Source organism: Heloderma suspectum, chromosome 2 (assembly GCF_057233095.1).
Source record: "Heloderma suspectum isolate Gila_16-S chromosome 2, 16-S_ref, whole genome shotgun sequence".
In the NCBI taxonomy this organism is placed as follows: domain Eukaryota; kingdom Metazoa; phylum Chordata; class Lepidosauria; order Squamata; family Helodermatidae; genus Heloderma; species Heloderma suspectum.
In genome coordinates this window covers 137,669,732-137,689,903 of record NC_139459.1, presented here as the reverse complement: position 1 = coordinate 137,689,903, position 20,172 = coordinate 137,669,732, and the positions used below count along the sequence as shown (strand labels likewise).

Sequence of the window (20,172 nt, the reverse complement as noted above, 5' to 3'; positions counted from 1 at the left end):
GTGCCTAGGTATTGCCACCTCCTGAATCTCTGGATACTCAGGTTGGGATTCACTGACTGTCAGGGACAATAATATACCTATTACCTCCCTAGGCAGATGAAGACACACATCTATTCCTTTTAACAGGGAATATTTCCACCAGAGCAGGAAAGGCTTAGGGCACCTTCCAGCAGTGGTGTGCAACCATCCACTCTCTGTGGACTGGCCCTTCTCTCAGGAAAGGCCAGCAGGGTGGAGGGTGCTGAGCATCGCTACTCCTTGTCTGCCTGTCCCTCAAGAGGGGCAGAGCTTCATGGAAATGCCCAGGGGCTGGATGAAATTGAGTGGGGGGCTGCATCTGGCCAGGGGTTCCACAACTTTGAGCTAAAGTGGGGTGTTGAGCCTCTTTCAGCCAGAGGGCCAAATTCCATTTGAGATAAGCTCTTGGGGGTTGCTTTCAGGTGGTGGGTGGGGTCGAAAGCAACAGGGACAGGTGAAAAATACGAGCCTATTTTAACTTAAAGCTCTTTCTGCCAGGAACTAAGCCTTAGGAGCAGCATTTCAACCTTTTAGAATGGGGGAAAACTGCAGGAAAAGCTGGGAAACCACCAAACTGTTGGTGGTCGGCGGGAAAGGGATGGGACTGGGGAAGGGGGCGTGGCCATCCGAGGAACCCCCAAGGTTTGGACTGGGACGCCAGGTGGGCTGGCCCTTCAAGACATTGGATCTGCTACCCCAGGTTGGTTCCCAAGGGAGAGCCCTCTGCTCCAAGGAGAGCCAGGTTCACCTTCAGCCAAGTCGCAGCTCTCGTCCTTTTCTGTCTCCCGACCTGTTAAAAAAAACGTGCAAACACACTGCTTTTCATACCAGATCTGCAGAGCCCAGTTCTGCTAGTGAACTGCCAGTTCAGGAAACATCCATCATCCTTCAAAGAAGTTGAACGTTCTTTTGTCAAAGATGCTGATTCCCACTGGTATCACTTTAGGAAAAAACTATAGCGACAGAAGCATCCACATTAGTCAGATGGCAAACTCACCGCTGTGTAAGGAAGAAGATGCGTTGTACCTTTACGCAGGAATTATGTACTATGAACATAAGGAGCTGCCTATAGATCATTGGTCCATCCAGCCCAGAATTGTCTACTTCGACCAGCAGAAGATCTCCAAGGCCTCACGTGCAGGTTTTTGCTGAGATTCTACTGGCTTGGGATGCCGAGGGTTGTATCTGGGATCTTATCACCATGGCCTTGCTGGCTGGAGGGCACCAGGTTAATTTAAGCCATATCTGCTGTTTCCCCCTTTCCTAAACTGTATTATGCATGATAATTGCATTACATTTGCCATTTGCCTCCTTTTTAAATTCTAACCATTGATATACCTGGACAAGCATTTTTATGCTTTCAAAATTTTGCCATTAATAATTTTACTACAGACATCATACAGAAGATCATTTCTCTATCCTCTTTGTAATGATTTTTATACATGCCAACAATATAACCTCTGAATCTAAAGGCAAAAACACTCCCCACAAATGTATATATCAGCCTTGAATTCCAATTCCAAACTCTAACCATTATTGGGTGATTACATTAAGTGCAAGGAGTTCTGCAGGGATTTTATCTCAATTTTTCGTCCTCTGAGTTGTTGTTGTTGTTACAGGAAGGACTGGGGAATAGAAAACTTTATCTCCCCAACTTTACTCCGAAACATGAGAGGCAAAGACATCAAAAAAGCCATTAGCTTTCACATGAAGAGGAATCAGCTTCTGCTGGATCCAAGACAAAAGGTAATGTGGCTTTTGCACATCTGTGAAAGGTCACCTTACTGAAGAACTCTCCAAAGACTTAAGTTGCCCTGTTAGCCTGAGTTAGTTTTATGTTTCCGAATGCATCTACTCTGTGATCTTAGCCACTACTGTAGAGTAGCCTGGGTAATTGCTGGATCGTTCATTCCAAATTTATAATGGACTAATAGACAGGAAACACTATGGAAAAAATGTGATCGACTTGGATATACATACATGGTGTGAGGTGGATGTTAAACTCTTAAGCCTATGAGGTGGTTCGTACATTAGCCTCTTTAAAAGGTGCCATATAGACCAAAGCCTCCATGTAGTTGTTGTCAGGGGTGTTTCTGAGTGCAGGGAGTGGGATAGCAGTTCAGATTCTGAAGGAAAACCATCAGAGACATGGCGGGAGGTGTTTTCCCAGGCTAGTCCAGATATGAGTTGGCCTGCTTCTCAGGTTACAAATGTCCAGATGGCTGAGCTTGAGGGTCCCTCCTCACCCCCCTCCCCGTGAGAGGCAGCAAACAGGAGGTTGACCTAATAGATGCCAGGCGCAGGTGCAGAGCAAAGAGAGAGAAGGCAGGGGTGGAACTTAGAAGTCTACCCGATTGGCCTTGTGTGAGAAGCTGCACTTAGAGGCCTCACGAGAAGAGAGGGACCTCCCCACCTTAAGTGAGGCTATCGAGACCGCCACCCTCTTCAAACGTGGGCAACTCTCGTAAATTCCATTTGGATCCCCTGAAGGCATTCCTTGTAGACGGAGAGTTTCTCTGAGAATTTGCATCTGTATGGCCCTGTGAAGTAATGGATTAAAAGCTGTAGACTGAAACCTCTCGTCTGTGTATGTTTGGGCATTGAAGTGAAGTGGGGGCTAAGGGAATCCTGACAGTTGTAGTGGCTGCTTACTGGTTCCAACACAGCTATCACAGGTACCCACAACTGGAATGCCATCTCCAGCTCTCCTTGTCCCATGCTCCTGGGAAGGCGAGAGATGACAACATCGAGTCATCATCTTAGGAATGCCACAATTTTTCTTGTTGGACCGACCAAGGAAGCCACAACCTTGGCTGCTTTCCTTCCTTAATCTGTCTGATGGCCGCTGCTTTTCCCCCTCCCAAATGCCAGCAAGAGTAGCTAATGTCAGAAAAAACAAGGAAGGAAACCACGCAAGGTAGAAGTGACTACCTTTGTTCCACTGACAAGAAATAGCAAGGCTACTGTGGTAGTGAGTGGGCAGTAGCAGTTCTCTCCTTGCTGGGACAAGAGGGGGCTGGAAGGAGATGCTTGTAGTGACTGTTGGAACTGTGTGAGTGTGTGACAGAGGTTATCAGAGAGCATGCTCCTGGTGGTTCCACAAGGACCTATGGCCCAATTGGAGTCCACCAAGAGAAGAGCCTTCAGTGTGGTGGCCTCCTTTCTTTCGAACTCCCTGTCCCTGAAGGTCAGGCAGGTGCCAACACTAAGTTGCTTCCAGCGCCTCCTGAAAACAGGTCTCTTCCAGAAGGCATTCCTTAATTGACCAGTCAGTTTTTATTGGCATTCTGTTTTTAATAATTTTAATATGGCATTTCAATCTTTTATCTTTTTTACTATTGTACTTCTTGTGTACACTGCTCCGGAATCTGTTCTGGATGGGGAGTGGCGTTCAACGTTGTAAATGAAAAAATAAAAATAAAATAAATATATGCATAGATAGATACACAAGGGCTTCTATACATATAGTGCCTCATTCAAAGGCTACCATGCATAACCATAAACACAGGACAATATAGCTATTGATGGTGAATAATTGCCTGTGTTTGTGATGGTGAATATATCTTCATATTTGAGCACAGAAAGATAATCAGATACCACCTTTTTCCGTATGTATCAGTCTTTGGGGGCCTCTTTCAGGGGCCTCTCATTGTGTGTTAACTTGGGAGTGTATTTCAACATCGGAGTAACATCAGCGGTTAACAGTACACACAGAGGGCTGGGTGTGGCCCCAGACCTGAGTTTCCCCACCCCTGCTGTATCAGAACCCTGGGGGCCCTCGTTCCTAGCATCCAGTCACATGAACTCTGAGCATCTGCTCAGATGTTAGCAAAGGACAAGGATCCCAGTGCCTCCCAACCCCTTGACCTTAACTTGTTCTTACACGTTCTTCTCAACAATTGCAGCACCTCCTCTCTGCAGCACAGGTGCGTCTGTATTACCTCCAGATTCTTGGAGACTTGAAACTCTACGGAGGAAAAATCTTTAACGCCACTCTCATGGTAAGGTTATTATTTGTTTTATGTAATAAGACAATGCTTGGATTAGATATATCTTCCATGACTTTTTCTGTTGTTTTTACTTTGAATAGTCACATTCTGTAATTGAACTCCACATTTTGAATACATTTTCGAAGCATATCCCACCCATGATTTGTGAGATCTTTGTCTGGGTCTTCAGGAACACAGCCAAGCAAGGAAAGTCTGAATTCCAGATTTGGGAGTGCTAGGCTGATACACAGCATCCCACTTGAAGGAATATTGTTTGATACCGAAAACTCTACTTAACGACACAGCTCTGATTTATATTTTGTTTGTTTGTTTGTTTGTTTATTTAAAATATTTGCATGATGCTCTTCACCTTATAAATCCGGGGTGGAATACAAAATACAATAAAAAATCCCAATGTGGTATATAATAAAAACAATAACACAACATCAGCTACAGCAATAAAAGGCAGGAGACACATAAAATAAACAGCTCATATCAATCAGCTTCATACAGCAGTTTGAAATGCCTGGGGGAAAAATAGGTTTTCACCTGGCGCCAAAAATAAGATGATGTTGACGCCAGACAAAACTTCATGGGGAGGATGTTCCACAACTGGGGCACCGCAACAGAGAAGGCTCCGACCCTTCTTGTCACATGTACCTCCATTTGTACATGATAGTTCCCCCTCCTCGCATTTTACATGTATCCACCCAATGGAGTGCTTATTCTGCATAAAGGATGTCTGTTACAGTTTTTCACCTCCTAAATGTCCTAAAATGCCTATGAGAAAGCCACCCAGGCCCACTTACCGGTCATTTGCACCCCCTCCAGAACATGAGCCAAAAAAGGCAATAGTTCCTTGCGGGTAGCTGGCCAGGAATAAAATGCAGATTGTAGGAGCCAAAATAAAATCCAGTGCTCTACTTCCAGGATTAGAGACAAATGCAAGTTGCAGTACTGATGAATGCCACAACCCGTGGTGTGGCCACGGAAGCCAATGACAGCACTGATAGCAGCTCCTCAGTGCTGTACCAGCAGTATTCCCCCGCCTCCAATGTGATGTGGTGGTGCCATGAAAAGGGTATTTTTGCATATGTTTTAACTGTGGAATTGCTCATTCTGCTTCTGGGTCCCTGGTGCTATTGAAGTCCCCACCCCTTCTGGGGACTACTGGAAATCCTTCTCAGTCCACCATCTGGCTCTTCAGAAATGACTAGGCATTGCCTACACATTTTCACATTCATAAGGGCTATCAACTTTAAAAAATAAAAACAAATAAAAGCTGGAAATTTCAGGGAGCTGAATAATCTGCCCAGCTTAATAAAGTGAGACATGAGCAAGTGTTGTGCTCCTGAACACATCTATATTTTCCCGTTTCAGCCAGACCTAGAAACTGTGTTTAACAGATTTGGAATAAGCCAGGATATGAAGTCGTGGTTTAAAGTTGGCTTAATATCCTGGCTTGTTCCAAAGCCATTAACCATGGTTTCCTGGTTTGGACATAACAGGAGACTATAGTTAAGTGAAGACTTCCTGGCTTGTTTGCTGACTAGTGTAAAGGGAGAAGCAAAGTGGTTGCATGCAAGTACACAAGCCTTGTTCATATCTTGGTTTATAGCCAGTAAGGAATAGTCAGAGCATAGTCTTCTAGCTGTGCAAACCAGAGAACAAGACTGACCTAGAAGTGCTTATAGGGATCAGAGAGCACCACCTGACCTTGTCTGGCCTATTGGTGTAAGGAGGCTACCTTGGTGAGGGTGGCTAGTCTCCCTGCAGTTCCCTTCTTTTGCCAAAAGTGACAAAGGGTAGCCTCCTGATATCCCTCAGTCTAAAATAGCCTGTGAGTGGGCTTAAGTCCTGACACCCATCGCTCTCTCTTTAAGTCCCTCTCCCACAGAACCCTTTGCTGGGGTCCAGTGAAGTCCCTCTGCATACTGTTTTCTGCACAGGGTAGGAGCAGGATCATCACCCTTGGTCTAGGTCGCTTGGCCATTTGTGTATTGTGAGGCTTTCCTGCTTCCTCTTCAGTCTTTATTTTATTTTTTTTTATTTATTTATTCCATTTCATTTCTATACTGCCCAATAGCCGGAGCTCTGTGGGCGGTTCACAAAGACTAGTAGAGGCTGAAGTATGAGGAAAATGCTCCTGCTAGGATGGATACTGGCTCCAGAACAATATCCTTTATGTATACAATATACAGTATGGTATTCTCTATATATTAGTTTAGATGTTAGCTGGAGAGCGATGGTTAAAAGAGTTTCTGAACTTTTCAGAAATGCTCTCTTTCTCAACAGAGTAGGGACCAGTTCACACATTTTCATCCCATGACTCACGGCTGGAAGTGTTAATGGAAAAATACTGAGTGTGGCGATATGAAACTTCTGTTTGTAGCATCTGTTGCATAAAGGCTGACTTGCATGTGCAAGTCATCAATGTGGTGTTTTGGCCACTGAGTGATGAACATGCATGCACAAACTCACCACTGGCAAAGCATTCTAAGTTGGAGTTTAAGCTGCTCCCCCCCCCCCATGTAGCTACAGGATAGAGAATCGTGTGTTGCCCTCTTGGTGGGAGCCAAATATGGAATCAGTCAAGTCGTTAATTACAAACTCAACATTGTAACCATGCTGGCAGAATTTGCTAACATCAGCAAACTGGAACTTATGGAAGAATCGGACAGAGTGAACATGGTAAAAATCTACCTGCAAGATATAAAGGTAAGCATGACCTTAACAATTCTTTGAAGTATGTATGGATGGATGGGAGATCCATTTTGTGTTATTTTCCAAAATGTGCAGTTGTATGCTTTAATAGTAAAGAGGAGATGGGAAACACCTTATACCAGGTGGGATCAGTGGTCCATGTCACCCAGTCTTATCAGCCCTCAGGGCTCAAGCATCATTTCTCTGGGCCCAGTACATACTCGTAACATGGGGCCACTTCACCTCTCCACAAAAGGGCATGTCTGTTTTGAACAATTGGAGGATTAGTTGCTGCCCTTTAGTTTCTTTTGGTCTTTTTGTTTTAAGCTCCTTACATTTCTGGCAGCCTGATTTGGATTTATTGCCAGACTTGACAGTATAGAATGTATATACCTTAATTATACATTGGCCATGTTGGTGGAGGCTGCTGGGAATTGTAGTCCAACACATCTGGAGGGCACCATGTTGGAGAAGTTTGTCCTATAAGGACTCTGTGCCAGGATCAGCAGCTCTCTGCTCAAGATTGTTGCTTGTTCAACTTCTGATTGGTTCCAGCAAAATCTCGTAAGATCTTACAAGACCTAGACACTCCGCATAACCTAGAGAAATAAAATTGCATAAACATCCTCAGGCATGATCTACAATTTAGCATTTTTTTCCCTCATGCTACTGGGCCTTTAGCCCAAGCCAGAGCTGAAGTAAAGTTTATCTTTCCCCCCATCCATGCGTGGGATGAAAAAAAAGTGAGCCAAAAGCCACTGATCTTAGCAGCCGTTTATGACTCCTCTTTCAGCCCATTTCAGGCTGTGATCCAGGGCCAAACTAGACCTGACATTAAATACATCATTGCGTTTAATATACAGATTTTAAAAAATGAAGATAGCGTCAGCTGTGAGGGGGCTGATAATTATCAGAACTGTGGAAGATGGGGAGGGGGGATTGACCCCTTTTCTCCCTTTCTGCAGTCCTGTTTCTGGATCTAACCCAAAGAATCTGTGAGTTAGGGTAGATACATATTTATGTAGATCTGCCTTCCCCAGTCTGGTGCCCTCCAGATGTGTTGGACTTGGACTACCATTCCAAGCATCCCCCAGCCAACCATGCTGGAAATTGTAGTCCATCACATCTGGAGGGCCCCAGGTTAGAGAAGGCTACTGTAGGTCTCAGAATCTTTTCAGCCTGTTTTTGTTTTCTGTCCCCTCCTTCAAAGGTGCTGACTCTGCTGCTGGAATCCAACAGTGCCAAAGATATGGTTTGTCTCATCAGTGGCTACTACAGGATATTTGTAGATTCGGGCAGTTCCATATTTGTTTGGGGGGAGAGAAAGCCCCAAACACACCGCTTCTCGGCTGAGGAAGGTACAGACCAAGCTGCCTTAGACAACCAAAGGGCTGGGAGGAATCTGACCAGCTAAGGGAAAAGTTGCAGCAGCGTCTGTCGCTGCAAAGATGTGCAAAGCAGAGCAGTCTTTGCCACAGTGATGTCCCCAAGTACAGTGTCAGGATTGGGCCCAGGCTCCCTGTGGAGTCTGAAGAGTCCAATTCCGATCCAGAGGTGGGGCTAGAAGAACAGCTGGGTCAGGGGGCGGGGGAGGAAATTCCCCAAGACTCCCCAGGAGCCAGCAAGGAACCTTCCCAAGGGCATATCAGTCAGGTGGGTCAGGTACAGGTACCGCCTTCCCCTCCCACTGTGGTGGGAAATCAGCTTCTTTCAGAGGGGGAGGAAGGGCACGAATTGGCAGGCACAAGAGTCCGCCATTGAGCCAAGAGGGCAGACCTTTATGAAGGGAAGGAGGTGCTCTGCCAAGCTGGCCACCAACCAGAGGCAAGGGAGGGAGGACCCATCCGAGGGAGGGGCTCAGAAAGCCATTCGAGTACTGTGCAGTAGCCTACTGTTAGCTGAGCGGCAACTTTCTTCCCCACTGAAGTTTCCCTATCAGAGGACTCATCTTAGCCATTTAGACCCTGAGGGCAGCCTCTAGCTTTTACTGACTCTGATGGTTTTGAAGAGCGGCTGTTAGCTCAGAGAGTGTGGGTTGTAAGTCCAGTCTCTGACTCCTTTTACTGCTCGGGAGGAGGGCCTGGAAACCCGACATACAGTGCTTGCTTTTCTCCCCATAGAAGCGAGTGGCAGCTATTCGTACTTTTAACAATTAATTTTCTAAATACAGAGACAGGCAAACATACAAACATGGGGAAAGCACACCATTGGGTTGGATCCACGATCTGCCTTCTGCAAGAGGGAGGGACCTTCTGGGAGAGGGAGGGCTCCCCTCCCACACACACCACTGCTCACCCCATTCAGCAGGGTCTCCTGACTCTCTGTGCAGCACTTTCAGGGGACTGGAGGGGCTGCCCTGGGAAGGAGGGGCCGGGGAAGTCCACTTCCACCAGTGCCATTGATCCAGCTTAAATCTGAATCCAGCCCCATCGGGTGCAAGTCTAATTATCGACGGAAGGTAGTACGTTTAACATGGTCTTTTTTTCTTCTACTACTTTACATGCCAAAATATGGGTAGGATCCATTGGCTGCATTGGGAGATCGTCTTTGTGGTTCTTCGTAATAGCAAATTATATTTAGCCCCTTTTCCATAATCTGAGGAAAGGCTTCGATGGATGGTGCTGCATATGTCCTTGAAATGTGTATGTAATCAAATCATGCCATATTGTCGAAAAGTCAGAGTGTATAAAAATCAGAGCCAGTGGGGTGTAGTAGTTAGAGTCTTCACTTGACCATGAAGCTCCCTGGGTGATTTTGGGCCAGTTGCCAACTCTCAGCCTAACCTACCTCACAGGGTTGTTGTGAGTTTAAAATGGAGAGGAGGAGGATCATGTAAACCACTGTTGGGTTCCTTGCAAGAGGAAAAAAGGCCGGATATAAATGTTGTCGTTGTAGAAGAAGTAGTAATAATAATAATTTTAACTTCACCTCTGGCTAATTTGATAAGTCAGTTTTTCTGCCAGGGCTATTTGCCAGGGCTTCATGTGCCAGGGCTTCAGTGTTAAACATTTTGCAGTTCTCCAACTCATAGGTTACCCTGTGAGCTGCCATCAGCATGAACACAATGAAATGCTTAGAAGTTGCTTTTGCATTTTGCTCTTCCCATATTGTTAACAGAGCCAACGCTGATATGACACAGATAGTTTGGTGTGCAATGTTTGCCATTTCTGAAAATGCCATGTTCCAAAACGATTAACACCACCAGGACATGACCCACCACATATGAATATATAAACCTTGCTGAATGCAATTTCTAGCCATTCATTTGGATGGGAGGAATTAAAAGGGATACTCAGGGATACCTTTTGGGGTGGTCTCTCTCTCACTCACACCTCGGATGACCTCCAGTTTGAGGGGAGATCTGCATCCAATAGCGGCCTATTCACTTTATCTCTAGAACTCAATGGGACCTGAGAACCGACTACTCCAGTCTCCCTAGCTTCATGTATTCTATGTCTTGATCAGGCTAGAAAGTGATAGAAATAGAAGCCAGTTAATATTTGCCCATGTGTGTGTGTGTGAGTAGTGGAGAGCTTGTTGAACACCAGTCCCTGTGATCTGAGAAGCCCATGTGGCAGTTGTGGCTATCCAGTAGTAAGACAGCAGCATTCTGCATGTGCTCAGAGGCACTCTTTGTCACACATAGCAGGGCTGAATCCTCATATTGAAAACAGGTTCTAGAATACACTTCCGGGGAGCCTGTGTGCCAGTTGAGTTCTGGGGCAGGTTGCAAGCAGGAGCCACTCCCAACAAGCCATCTTTGTGTGTGTTTTGACTTGTAGGATATGAGTCTCGAACTGGCAGCGACTCTGAAGAATCTTCTGAGCTGGACTCTTCCTTGGACCGGTTTTCAGAAGCCCACTCGCCCAAGTGCAGCAGCATTTACCCCCCACTTGAGGGGGAAGGGGAGCAGGAGCAAGAAAGGAAGCATCTAGAGGACAAAGGGAAGAGCTTTTGCAATGGGTACAACAACACAAACGATAGCTTGTCGGAAGCCTCTGACTCGGCCAACATGGAGAGCCGGGAACTTAAGACCAGTGGTTCTAGCGACTCTATGGATGCCCTAGAGGAGGACGATTTAGAAGCATGCTCCTCAAGCCGGCCCGAGCTTTTCGATTTTCACGCCCCCACCCTTCAGGAGCTGACAGGCCATGCCAAGGCCTTCTCGGGTACAGACCAAGAAGAGGGAAGTTGCGCAGCACAGGAGTGTTTCTTTTCTTTCCTCCTGCCACCCTCCCTCCCTTATCCGGCGCTTGTGCAGTCTGAGGCACCGTTCAGAAGAGACAGCGAAACGAGTGCTTCTGCTCTGGTGTCCAGCCTGGCGGAGAACAACGTCATGGAGTACTACAGCCTCTGTGCCAACATCTCCCCAGCCAGTAGCGGAGAGAGGAACACCCAGAGCAACAGCCCCGAGTGTGGCTCTTGGAACGGGCTGGACAGAGACGAGGGAATCTGTGTTGGGGAAGGTGAAGCGCGGGGCTTCGTTTTGGCTCCTCCCCCTGGCTTTGACGATACCAGTTCAGACGACGAATTCTATGACACAGCAGAAAGGGTGGCGCCTACAGAGATGCGAGCGGGTGAGCCAGAAGGGATGTGTGCCTGATGTGCCATTTTGACTGTGTGGGCAGCATGGTATAATGCAAAGCAAGCGTTATTTTGTTATTCCTTATAACTGCCCTCTTAAGTCTAGGGAGGGTAGCCACTTACACGTCACCTAAAAAGAGGACGGAGATTTGCGTAACATTTACATATGCTAATGTTTTATTTAGCTATAAATATTTAGCGATAATTTAAATAGAAAAATGCGACATCTTACCATACAGGGGAAGACTGTGTCCAGGTGACCCATATGTCTGCTCAGGCTGTTGTACAGGTGTTAACTGTTGATGGCCAAATTCAGGTTTATAGGGTGGCTCTCCCTTGTTTTTTTCACCTTTAAACTGGACTTGGACTGGACAGTCCTTCAAATAGAGTGTGCCTTCAAATAGAGGACTGTCCTCTGACAGCCCGTCAGATAAAGTGTCCCCTGTAAAGCAGACCGCACGGCCACTCTAAGTCTAGGTCAAAATGATGATCTCCTTCGGAGTGTCTAAGGCTGAGAGTGAATGGATTGTACCCAGCGAGAGCCGAGATTCCAACCGGCAGCTTCCAGCTCACTGGCCTTGCTCTTGACTATGGGCCCCAAGTATCTCCTCTGGCATCCAGCTTTCTGTTCACAGCTTCTTTGGATGAATGGAGGACTAACTGGCAGAGATCACCTGAGGTGGTACTTATCGAGTAATAAGTTTACTCTCTCAGTATTGTTCTCACATGACGAGGACAGCTCTGTGCACATCTGCTGGTTGTGTAAATTAGCTTGTAGAAGTGTCAGGGGTGAGGGTTAGGGTGCAGCCTTAGGTAATCCCAAGATATCAGCACTGTATAAAGAACTTCACAAGCTACTATTGAAACATGAAGGACTCATATCTTGGTTTTTAAGTGGGAGGAGGCTTTAAAAAATTACCTCTGCTCCAGCCATAAAGGAGCCCAACCTGCTCGCAATGTGTGTGTGGGGATGAGGATGCTGCTATATTCTGTTTTCTCCCCCTATCTGCAGCTAGGCAGAGAACTGGAGAAGGGAGCAGGAGACACCATTCCAGCAGCATATTCATGTCTTCCAACCCTTTGCTCTCTCCTCCCAAGATCTCATGCTTGTAGTGGACAGGAGACAGGAAAGCCTCCTGTCTCACTTGCAGGGGCTCAAAAAACTTCTCGCAGTTAACAGTGATGTTTGTTTTTGGATCACTGATTGAAGGAACAGATCATTTATCCACAGCACATGAAAACTGTTTCTCCACATTGATTGCCTCCTCTTTATTTATAGGTTCTGGAGACCTGTCCCTACACAGTATGGAAGACTTGAGCTCACCAAAGGAGCCACCTTGTTGCAGCTTGGGTGAAAACGTCCTGTCAAGACAAAGCAGAAGGACACCCAAGCACAGGCTAGGAAAGGAGCCACGGTGTGACAACGGCCTGAGGAAAAGGAGGTCTTTCCTACAGACTAATTATACCTCACATGTTACTTTTCCATTCACTCCTCACTCCCTGGAGAACATTGATTATATGTGCTCTGATGGAGAACCTGTCCTTTCAAGTCCTTCCTGCTCACCAGCTGTGGTCTCCTTGAGAGACCCTAAGAGTGAGTCTAATGTCCTTGAAGTCAAACGGCAAGTCCAATTGGCCAAAAATACAACCCCTTCATCCGACTTAATGGAGATGGTGCCAGATTCATCAGAAACAAAGTCGGTCACTGGTTCACTCGTATGTCCTGTCTCTGCCGCTCATCTCCAGGATTCCCAGGAAGGTAGAAGAAGATCAGACTTCACCCCTAGTTCCTTCTCCACAGAGAAGCATGATAGTTCTTTGATCTCGTCCTACATGCCTGTCCACCAGAGAAGTTCTTTAAGTATGTCGGTAGTCCCCTTTCAGCTGGAAGAGCTTAACACCACTTGCAAAGAAAAAACAGAAGACGTTGCAGAAACGCCTAGCAGGGTTCAGAAACACTGTGTAGCAAACACGGGGCATCATGTCAAGGAAGCATTAGGGAATACAGTGGGGACAGCAAAAGCCCTGCCGGAAGCAGGGGTCAGTTACGTATTGATTGAGGAAATAATCCACACAACTACCAAACCCTCCCGGTCTCTGAATAACCACCAAGGCAAACAATCATCTTACGTGCCAACCTTGGACCAGGATCTTCTGCCTGCTGAGGAGGTGGAGCAACAGGAGCAGCTTGCGCTAGGCCCTTGCAAAAGTGTCCAAGGTGGCCCCACCTTGCGTGAATCAAGCCAGGCACTTGGAGGTGTGCCACTCCCAGAAAATGCCAGCGAGGTGCCGAGTGAAGGCTCCTCACAAAAAACAGAAGGTGATAAACTGCTGGGTTTTTCAGACACAACCGAGCTGCTTTCCCACTGTGATGGTGCTTCGGGGATAGTGACGCGCCTGTCCTGGCTTGCTTTTAGTTCGATGGTCAGTCATGCAGACACAGGCCAGAAGACAGATGATAAACACCAGGGAATGATTGGCCAGAGCATCCCTGTGGTTAATCAGGCCTCTTTCAAAGATGATGTCGTAGGCCAAGTGCCACTATCAGCTGTGCCTCCTTCTCAGAATTGGTGTCTATCTACAGAACATGCTGATGACCAGAAGCCAGAGGAGAAAGACCTCGCAGGAGATGCCCTGCATGTGGATTATAAATATAAACTGCCCAGTCCATTAACTGTTCCCACAGAGGAGAATATGAAGCAGAGAAAAGCTGACAATTCAGACGGACTGGACTGCTTTTCGCTTGACAAGTTGCGTAAGTCTGCAGGGCCCAGTGAGGACAGCGATATTTCAAAGCAATCATTTCTGTGTTCTTCTAACTCAACAGAAGATGCTACGGAGACATTCGCAGTGAAACATAAAACAGACAGATGCAGTTGCCACTTGACCTATGCAAGTTGTTTCCGTGGGCTAGACAATGAGGCAGAATTAGAATTCACCAGTCCAGTCGCCTGTGGTACTTCTGAGGGGCCGTTAACAACCCCACCATCAACAAGAAGCCCACTGTCTCTAGATTTGTATCCCAGAAGACTCATTAAAGAACATAACTATGTTAATGGTAACCCCAAAGACTGTAAAAATCACGTGTGGCTTCCAGAATCTCATATCAAAGCACTGAACTATATAAAGGATAGAATGTGTGCCTCACAATTTGACTTCCACCATTTGTTAGATAATGTGGAAGAGCTACAGGAAATGTTAAGTCAGTTTTGGGGAAACAGAATAAAACATCCTCGGGATAAATGTTCAGCCCATTTTTCAGAAAATAAGAACACCTTGTACATGGAATCACAAAGGCTGATGTCCAGTTGCCAGAAAGTTATCAAAACACACGGGCCTTCCTCAGAGACACAAAACGCTATTCAGGAGACCTTCCAGAACCTTCTCCAACTGACAGAAGTGTGCTTTCATTTCACAAACTGTGGCCTTTGCAGTAGGAGGCACAAAGACCTCACAATCAATCTGAGGGATGTTGTATGCAGCTATCGGCAATTTGTACAGGCAGCTAAGCAAGCCTGGGAGAGGGGCTATCCCAGTTTGAGCATAAAACTGCTTGTGTGCCAGTATACTGCCCTCACTGCAGCCCTCTTCTGCCTTGTGCAACAATTCAGGGGATCGTCTGGTGTATGAGATCTTCTCCAGATGTCACCCCATCCTCCTCCTCCTCCTCTGGTGGGGAAGTACCTAGCCAACCATTCTCCCAATAAAAATAATGTATGTATAACAGCTAGAATGAAGTAAGTGATTCTATAGTTTGGTCTCATTCCTTAATGCAGGGGTGGGCAACCTGTGGGCTTTGGCCTAATTTCATGCAGCCCTCAGACTAATTTCAGAAGTCCTTTTCATGCGATCAGTTCAGACCTCTGGCAAGAGTGATCTGTCACTTCTCTGGCAGTCTGCTGGGTGGGAAGGAACAGGGAAAGGGAAAAGGAGGAGGCGGAACAAGGGAAGGTGTGACACTTTTGGTACTGGCCCTGCCCACCGCCAACAGATTAGCCATGAGGGAATGTAGCCCCCAACAGAGTAACAGTCAGCCACCCCTGCTTGAATGGATATTAATGCTCAAGACTTAAATAAGTTGAAGTCAGCAGGATAAGTCATTCCTCATATCGAACCATATCTGGGTGCATGTCCAACTTGCTTTTTTCCTGTGCCATACGGTAAAGAGCACAAGAGATTAATCTCTTTTCAGTGACTCAGGGTCCTTTCCTGGTGTTAACAGCGGCCATTGTGTGCGTTCATGCAGCATCAAGTGTCAAGTTGTCACTAACCATACACTGTTTTTTAAGGCTGGCTGAGATAGAATGCTGCATGTCACATGGACCCGTATATTGAAAATGTTTTCATGTTACAGCTTTGGCATGTGCGGGCAGCCTGTGGAAATATTGACCAAGGTCAAAGAAAGTATACCACAGGCATCTGTGTGTTCTGCATAGGAATCTGGCTTTTGATGCTTAAGCAATGCCAACTGGGGTGGATTTCCAAAAGCAGACGTGGCTGATCATGCTCTAATCGAGGTGGCTCTAATGTAGGAGCCTGGGTGTGTCATTTCATCTCATGGCTCCTAAAGCTGTCTGCTGCCTGTGTTAGTCTCAAGTGTTGGTTGTGCAGAACTCATGATGACTCACAGAAAGTGTGGCGGATGGTGGGACGTTTTCCCACACTCATGATCACATGCTTCAGTGCCACAATGAGGAGCTCAGGAACCTTCATTCTGAACAAGCCTTCCCATTGGACTTACGACGCACTGCCTTTGAACATTGATTCCAGGAGCAACATGTGTTCTCAAAGCTACAGAAATGCAGTGTGTGCACAATGGCCCACGACCTCTACCGTTACCTTTCCACAAGCTGTTAATAGCATTTAAAGGCCCAGCCCCAATGTACCCTGTTGGCTTACTAAATGGTGTACCTCATGTGAATGTATTTCTAGCACTTTCTCTGTCCACTTCATGCATCTCATATGGATTAAGCTGTTGTCTATCAAAGTTTGTGCCGCAATAAATCAGTTAGTTTTGCCATACAACGTTGTTTGTCTTAGTTCTAATATGTAAGCCCTCACCAGGAAGTTTATTTTGAGGGGATCCTCCCACCTGCCAAAAAACCCAAATGCATGGTGTCAAAGTTGTAGGATACTTTGGCAACAGATAGCTGAAATTTCTCCATGTATGATGGATTGGGGTCAAAAGTGGGGGTACAGGGACCCCCCCAAAAAACATATGTAACTGTTAAACAGCTGCCACACAACACAGTGTAACTAGTGGTGCAATCCTACACGTCTACTCAAAAGTAAGCCACATTGTGTTCAGTGGGGATTACTCCCTGGAAAATGTGTATAGGATTGCAACCTATACCTCTGCTGAAACTTGCATTAAAATCCAAATTTTAGAGAGTCTAAACTCTTCATAGTACATTTAGCCACGTAGGCAGGGTGTGAGCATGAACCTCAGATGCAGAATTACTGTAATAAAACAGTAAAATTGTATTTATTTTAAGAAAATCAATCTACATCCTATTAAAAAGGGAGAACGCCTTTTAAAAAAATAACAATGCAAGATTCTGTCTACCTAGTTCATGATGCGGCTAAGACATCCATCAACATATTTGGCTGCAGAAAAACTTCAGTTTCACCATTTCTTAAAAATGCTGACTCTCAGAACAAAGCGTCTGTACACCTGCGTACATGTATGCAAACAGGCATGTTCCCAGATTAAATTCTAGGCCTCAGATACAGATCTTTGAGAAGCTGGTTGACCAAGCTTTAAAAATTAAGTCCATTTCCTTCACAGTCTGTAGTCGAAGGGTTTTGATTACCAAAATGGTTAGAATGCTGTTGTTGTTTTTTTGTCTAATGTGCGACATGTGCAGCACAAAACCTACTTCTGGTCAGCAGCCAGCCCCCTGGCACAGAACAAGCCAAGCCACGCGTACGATGGAATGCAGGGGTGCAAGAATTCTCCTTCACACTCCTGAACCAGCCTTGGATTGGAGGAGGAGGTTGGCAGTGGCAAGCAAGAATGTACCCATGGTTGCAGAATGCAAACCAGATTTAATAACTTAAAAACAGTTAGGATTACACACTGGCCCATTATAAATGTTACCCACTCTGGTATTCTGCTTCCAAGGAATCCCTTTGTTCATCACAAGATTTTTTTCATCCAGTTATTATGGCACCACACTTTAAGAAGGATGCAGACAGACTGGAGAGGGTTCAGAGGAGGACAACAAAGATGATCACGGGACTGGAAACCAAGCCCTATGAAGAGAGACTGAAAGAACTGGGCATGTTTAGCCTTGAGAAGACTGAGGGGAGATATGAGAGCACTCTTGAAGTACTTGAAAGGTTGTCACAGAGAGGAAGGCCAGGATCTCTTCTCGATCATCCCAGACTGCAGGACATGGAATAATGGGCTCAAGTTACAGGAAGCCAGATTCCGGCTGAATGTCTGGAAAAACTTCCAGACTGTTAGAGCAATACAGCAGTGGAACCACTTACCTAGGGAGGTGGTGAGCTCTCCCACACTGGAGGCGTTCAAGACGAGGCTGGACAGCCATCTGTCAGGGATGCTCTGACTTGGACTCCTGCACTGAGCAGGGGGTTGGACTCGATGGCCTTGTAGGCCCCTTCCAACCCTACTGTTCTATGATTCTATAATTAATCCAAACTAAAGCCTTTGTCAGTGCAATTCTACGCATGTCTACTCACAAAGAAGATCTATTCTGTTCAATGGGGTTTACTTCCAGGTATGTATAGGATTGCAGCCTTAGTGGTTTTTCTGGAGAGTCTTTGTTGCTTGTCTGTTGGAAAGCCTTTGCAGGCTGCTATTCAGCAGGGATGGAAAACATGTGGCCCTCCAGATGTGAGGGATGCTGAGAGTTGCAATCCAACATCATCTGGAGCACCACACGTTCCCCATCCTTGCTATATAGACTGGGTCAGCTCATCTTCACCCTACAATGTGCATTGTGACTCTTGTACGGCATACTTTTCTATCTCACACTTCTCAGCCTAAATATTTTGTATGCATTTTTTAAATATACAGAAACGACTGATGTTGGAGCAGACCTCTCCGCCTAGAACATCCACACATGATTTTCCCTGTACGCTTTCTCTCATAGTCTCATGCACTGTGTCACACAACTGCCTATTTCCCCACATTGGAGCAGTCATGTGGTTTCTCTCCTGGGTTAATTCTTTGATGCATAAGAAGGTGTGCTTTTCAAATGAAGATGGCTCGCCGGTTTGTGCATATATGTGGCTTCCCACGTATCGGATGCCTTGTGTGTAAAAGCGTGATGTGGCTCTGGATGAACCGTTTCTCACAATCCGAGCATTCACAAGATTTCTTGCTTATAGGGGTCCTCCACTGTACACTAAAGTGCAATTTGCAACTGAAACATTTCCCCACAGGTTACATATAGGTATGGTTTCCTCTGTGAGTTCTCTTTTGGACTGTACACGCCAATATTTAACTGAGGGCTTTCCCACAACCTACACATTTATGCAATCTCTCACCTGAGTGGATTCCTCTTGCATGTCACAAGGGCTGACAGAGCATTCAAGCTTTTCCCACATGCCGAAACCACACGTCTGGTTTCTCTCCTGTATGGATGCTCTCATGTGCTAAGAAAGACTATCTGACGAAATGTTTTCCCACAGGCTCAGCACATATGTTGGCACTCTCTTGTAGGAACCATCTGGTACCTAAGAAGTGGATCCATCCCTGAAGCTTTTCCGATAGATAAATGTGCAGGACGTCCTTGCTGAATTGTTTTGCTGATGTTGCATTTGAAACTGACCCCTTCCTCACAGGTTGCGCATGCATATGGCTTGTCTCCTAGATAGGAGGTATTTGGGTTCACTTCTCCCCCCACCCAAGGCTCCTCCTACAGATGACACAATTACATAGTTTCTCTGCTATATGGCTGCTGCATGCATAACAAGGGCTGCTCTAGCATTCAAGCATGCATGCACTAACTCTGCGGCATGGGTTTGTGGGTGTCTTATGGTTTTCAGCACCCAGGTAAGTGTGCGCTGGGTGTAGGCCCCAACTCACAGCAAGGGCTGTATGGGCTGTGGATCTCACTCCCACAACCTACACAGAGATGGTCCAGGACATTTTGATGCCCAAGAAATAAAATTCAAATGGCAGGATAATACACCAAATAACCGAAACTGGACTGCTCCGTAACTCGCCATCGGAGGTGGGGTGCTGCTCCACTTTGCCTAGTCAAAGGGTGAGGTAACGCTCCTAGACTCTGTGTGAGTTGGCCCTCACACACACACATGCGTTCGCTCTTCCTTCCAGTCACACAAGCATGCCTTTGCCCCAAGTGTCTTTCCCCGCACCCTCTGCAGCCGGCAACCCCTAGCTGAGCCGGGAGACGGCAGCCCCGGCAGCAGCCTGGGGCTTCCTTTGCCTATAATGCTGCAGCCGTGTCCAGGCCAGCCTTGCCGTAACTGCCCTGGGTGGGCCCCGGATCGCTGCCCCATCTGCTCAGGGAGTGGAACGTTTCCCAATGCTTGCGTCCCTGTCCAGCCCAACAATGTTCCTCCCTCCTGCACCGGTGGTGGCAGCAGCGTGGCCGCAGGCATAGCGCCTCCTGCACTCCAGGGGTTACGTTTCCAGAAGGGAGGAGGAGGAGACTCTGCTGCTGCTGTCTGGCAAGGTCAGGAACGGCACACACCTGTGTGGCCCATCTCTCTTCTTTGAAAGGGAGGGCTCTGAGAAAGGCGCAGCTCCTTCCTATCTCCAGCTATTTTGCTGCAGATATTCAAGATGTCTCTCTTCCAGAGGTGCCTCACGGATCTGCCTCCAATGCAGGAACTTGCTTGCAGTAACTGCCTTCTTTGCTGGTCCCTGTGGTCTCTTTCTGAC

The 20,172-nt window shown here is 46.6% G+C and overlaps 1 protein-coding gene across 1 annotated transcript in view; it reads left to right on the top strand.

Moving 5' to 3' along the window:
• FRMPD1 (FERM and PDZ domain containing 1) overlaps window positions 1-16,316 on the top strand; it is a 61,857-nt gene extending 45,541 nt beyond the window's left edge. Inside the window, exons 11-16 of the mRNA XM_084834930.1 lie at window positions 1,638-1,764; window positions 3,924-4,019; window positions 6,543-6,725; window positions 7,921-8,068; window positions 10,493-11,287; window positions 12,574-16,316. Of these exons, the coding sequence (XP_084691056.1) occupies window positions 1,638-1,764; window positions 3,924-4,019; window positions 6,543-6,725; window positions 7,921-8,068; window positions 10,493-11,287; window positions 12,574-14,924 (3,700 nt within the window). The 3' untranslated portion in view covers window positions 14,925-16,316. The remainder of the gene's footprint in view (window positions 1-1,637; window positions 1,765-3,923; window positions 4,020-6,542; window positions 6,726-7,920; window positions 8,069-10,492; window positions 11,288-12,573) is intronic.
• The last annotated feature ends 3,856 nt before the right edge of the window (window positions 16,317-20,172 follow it).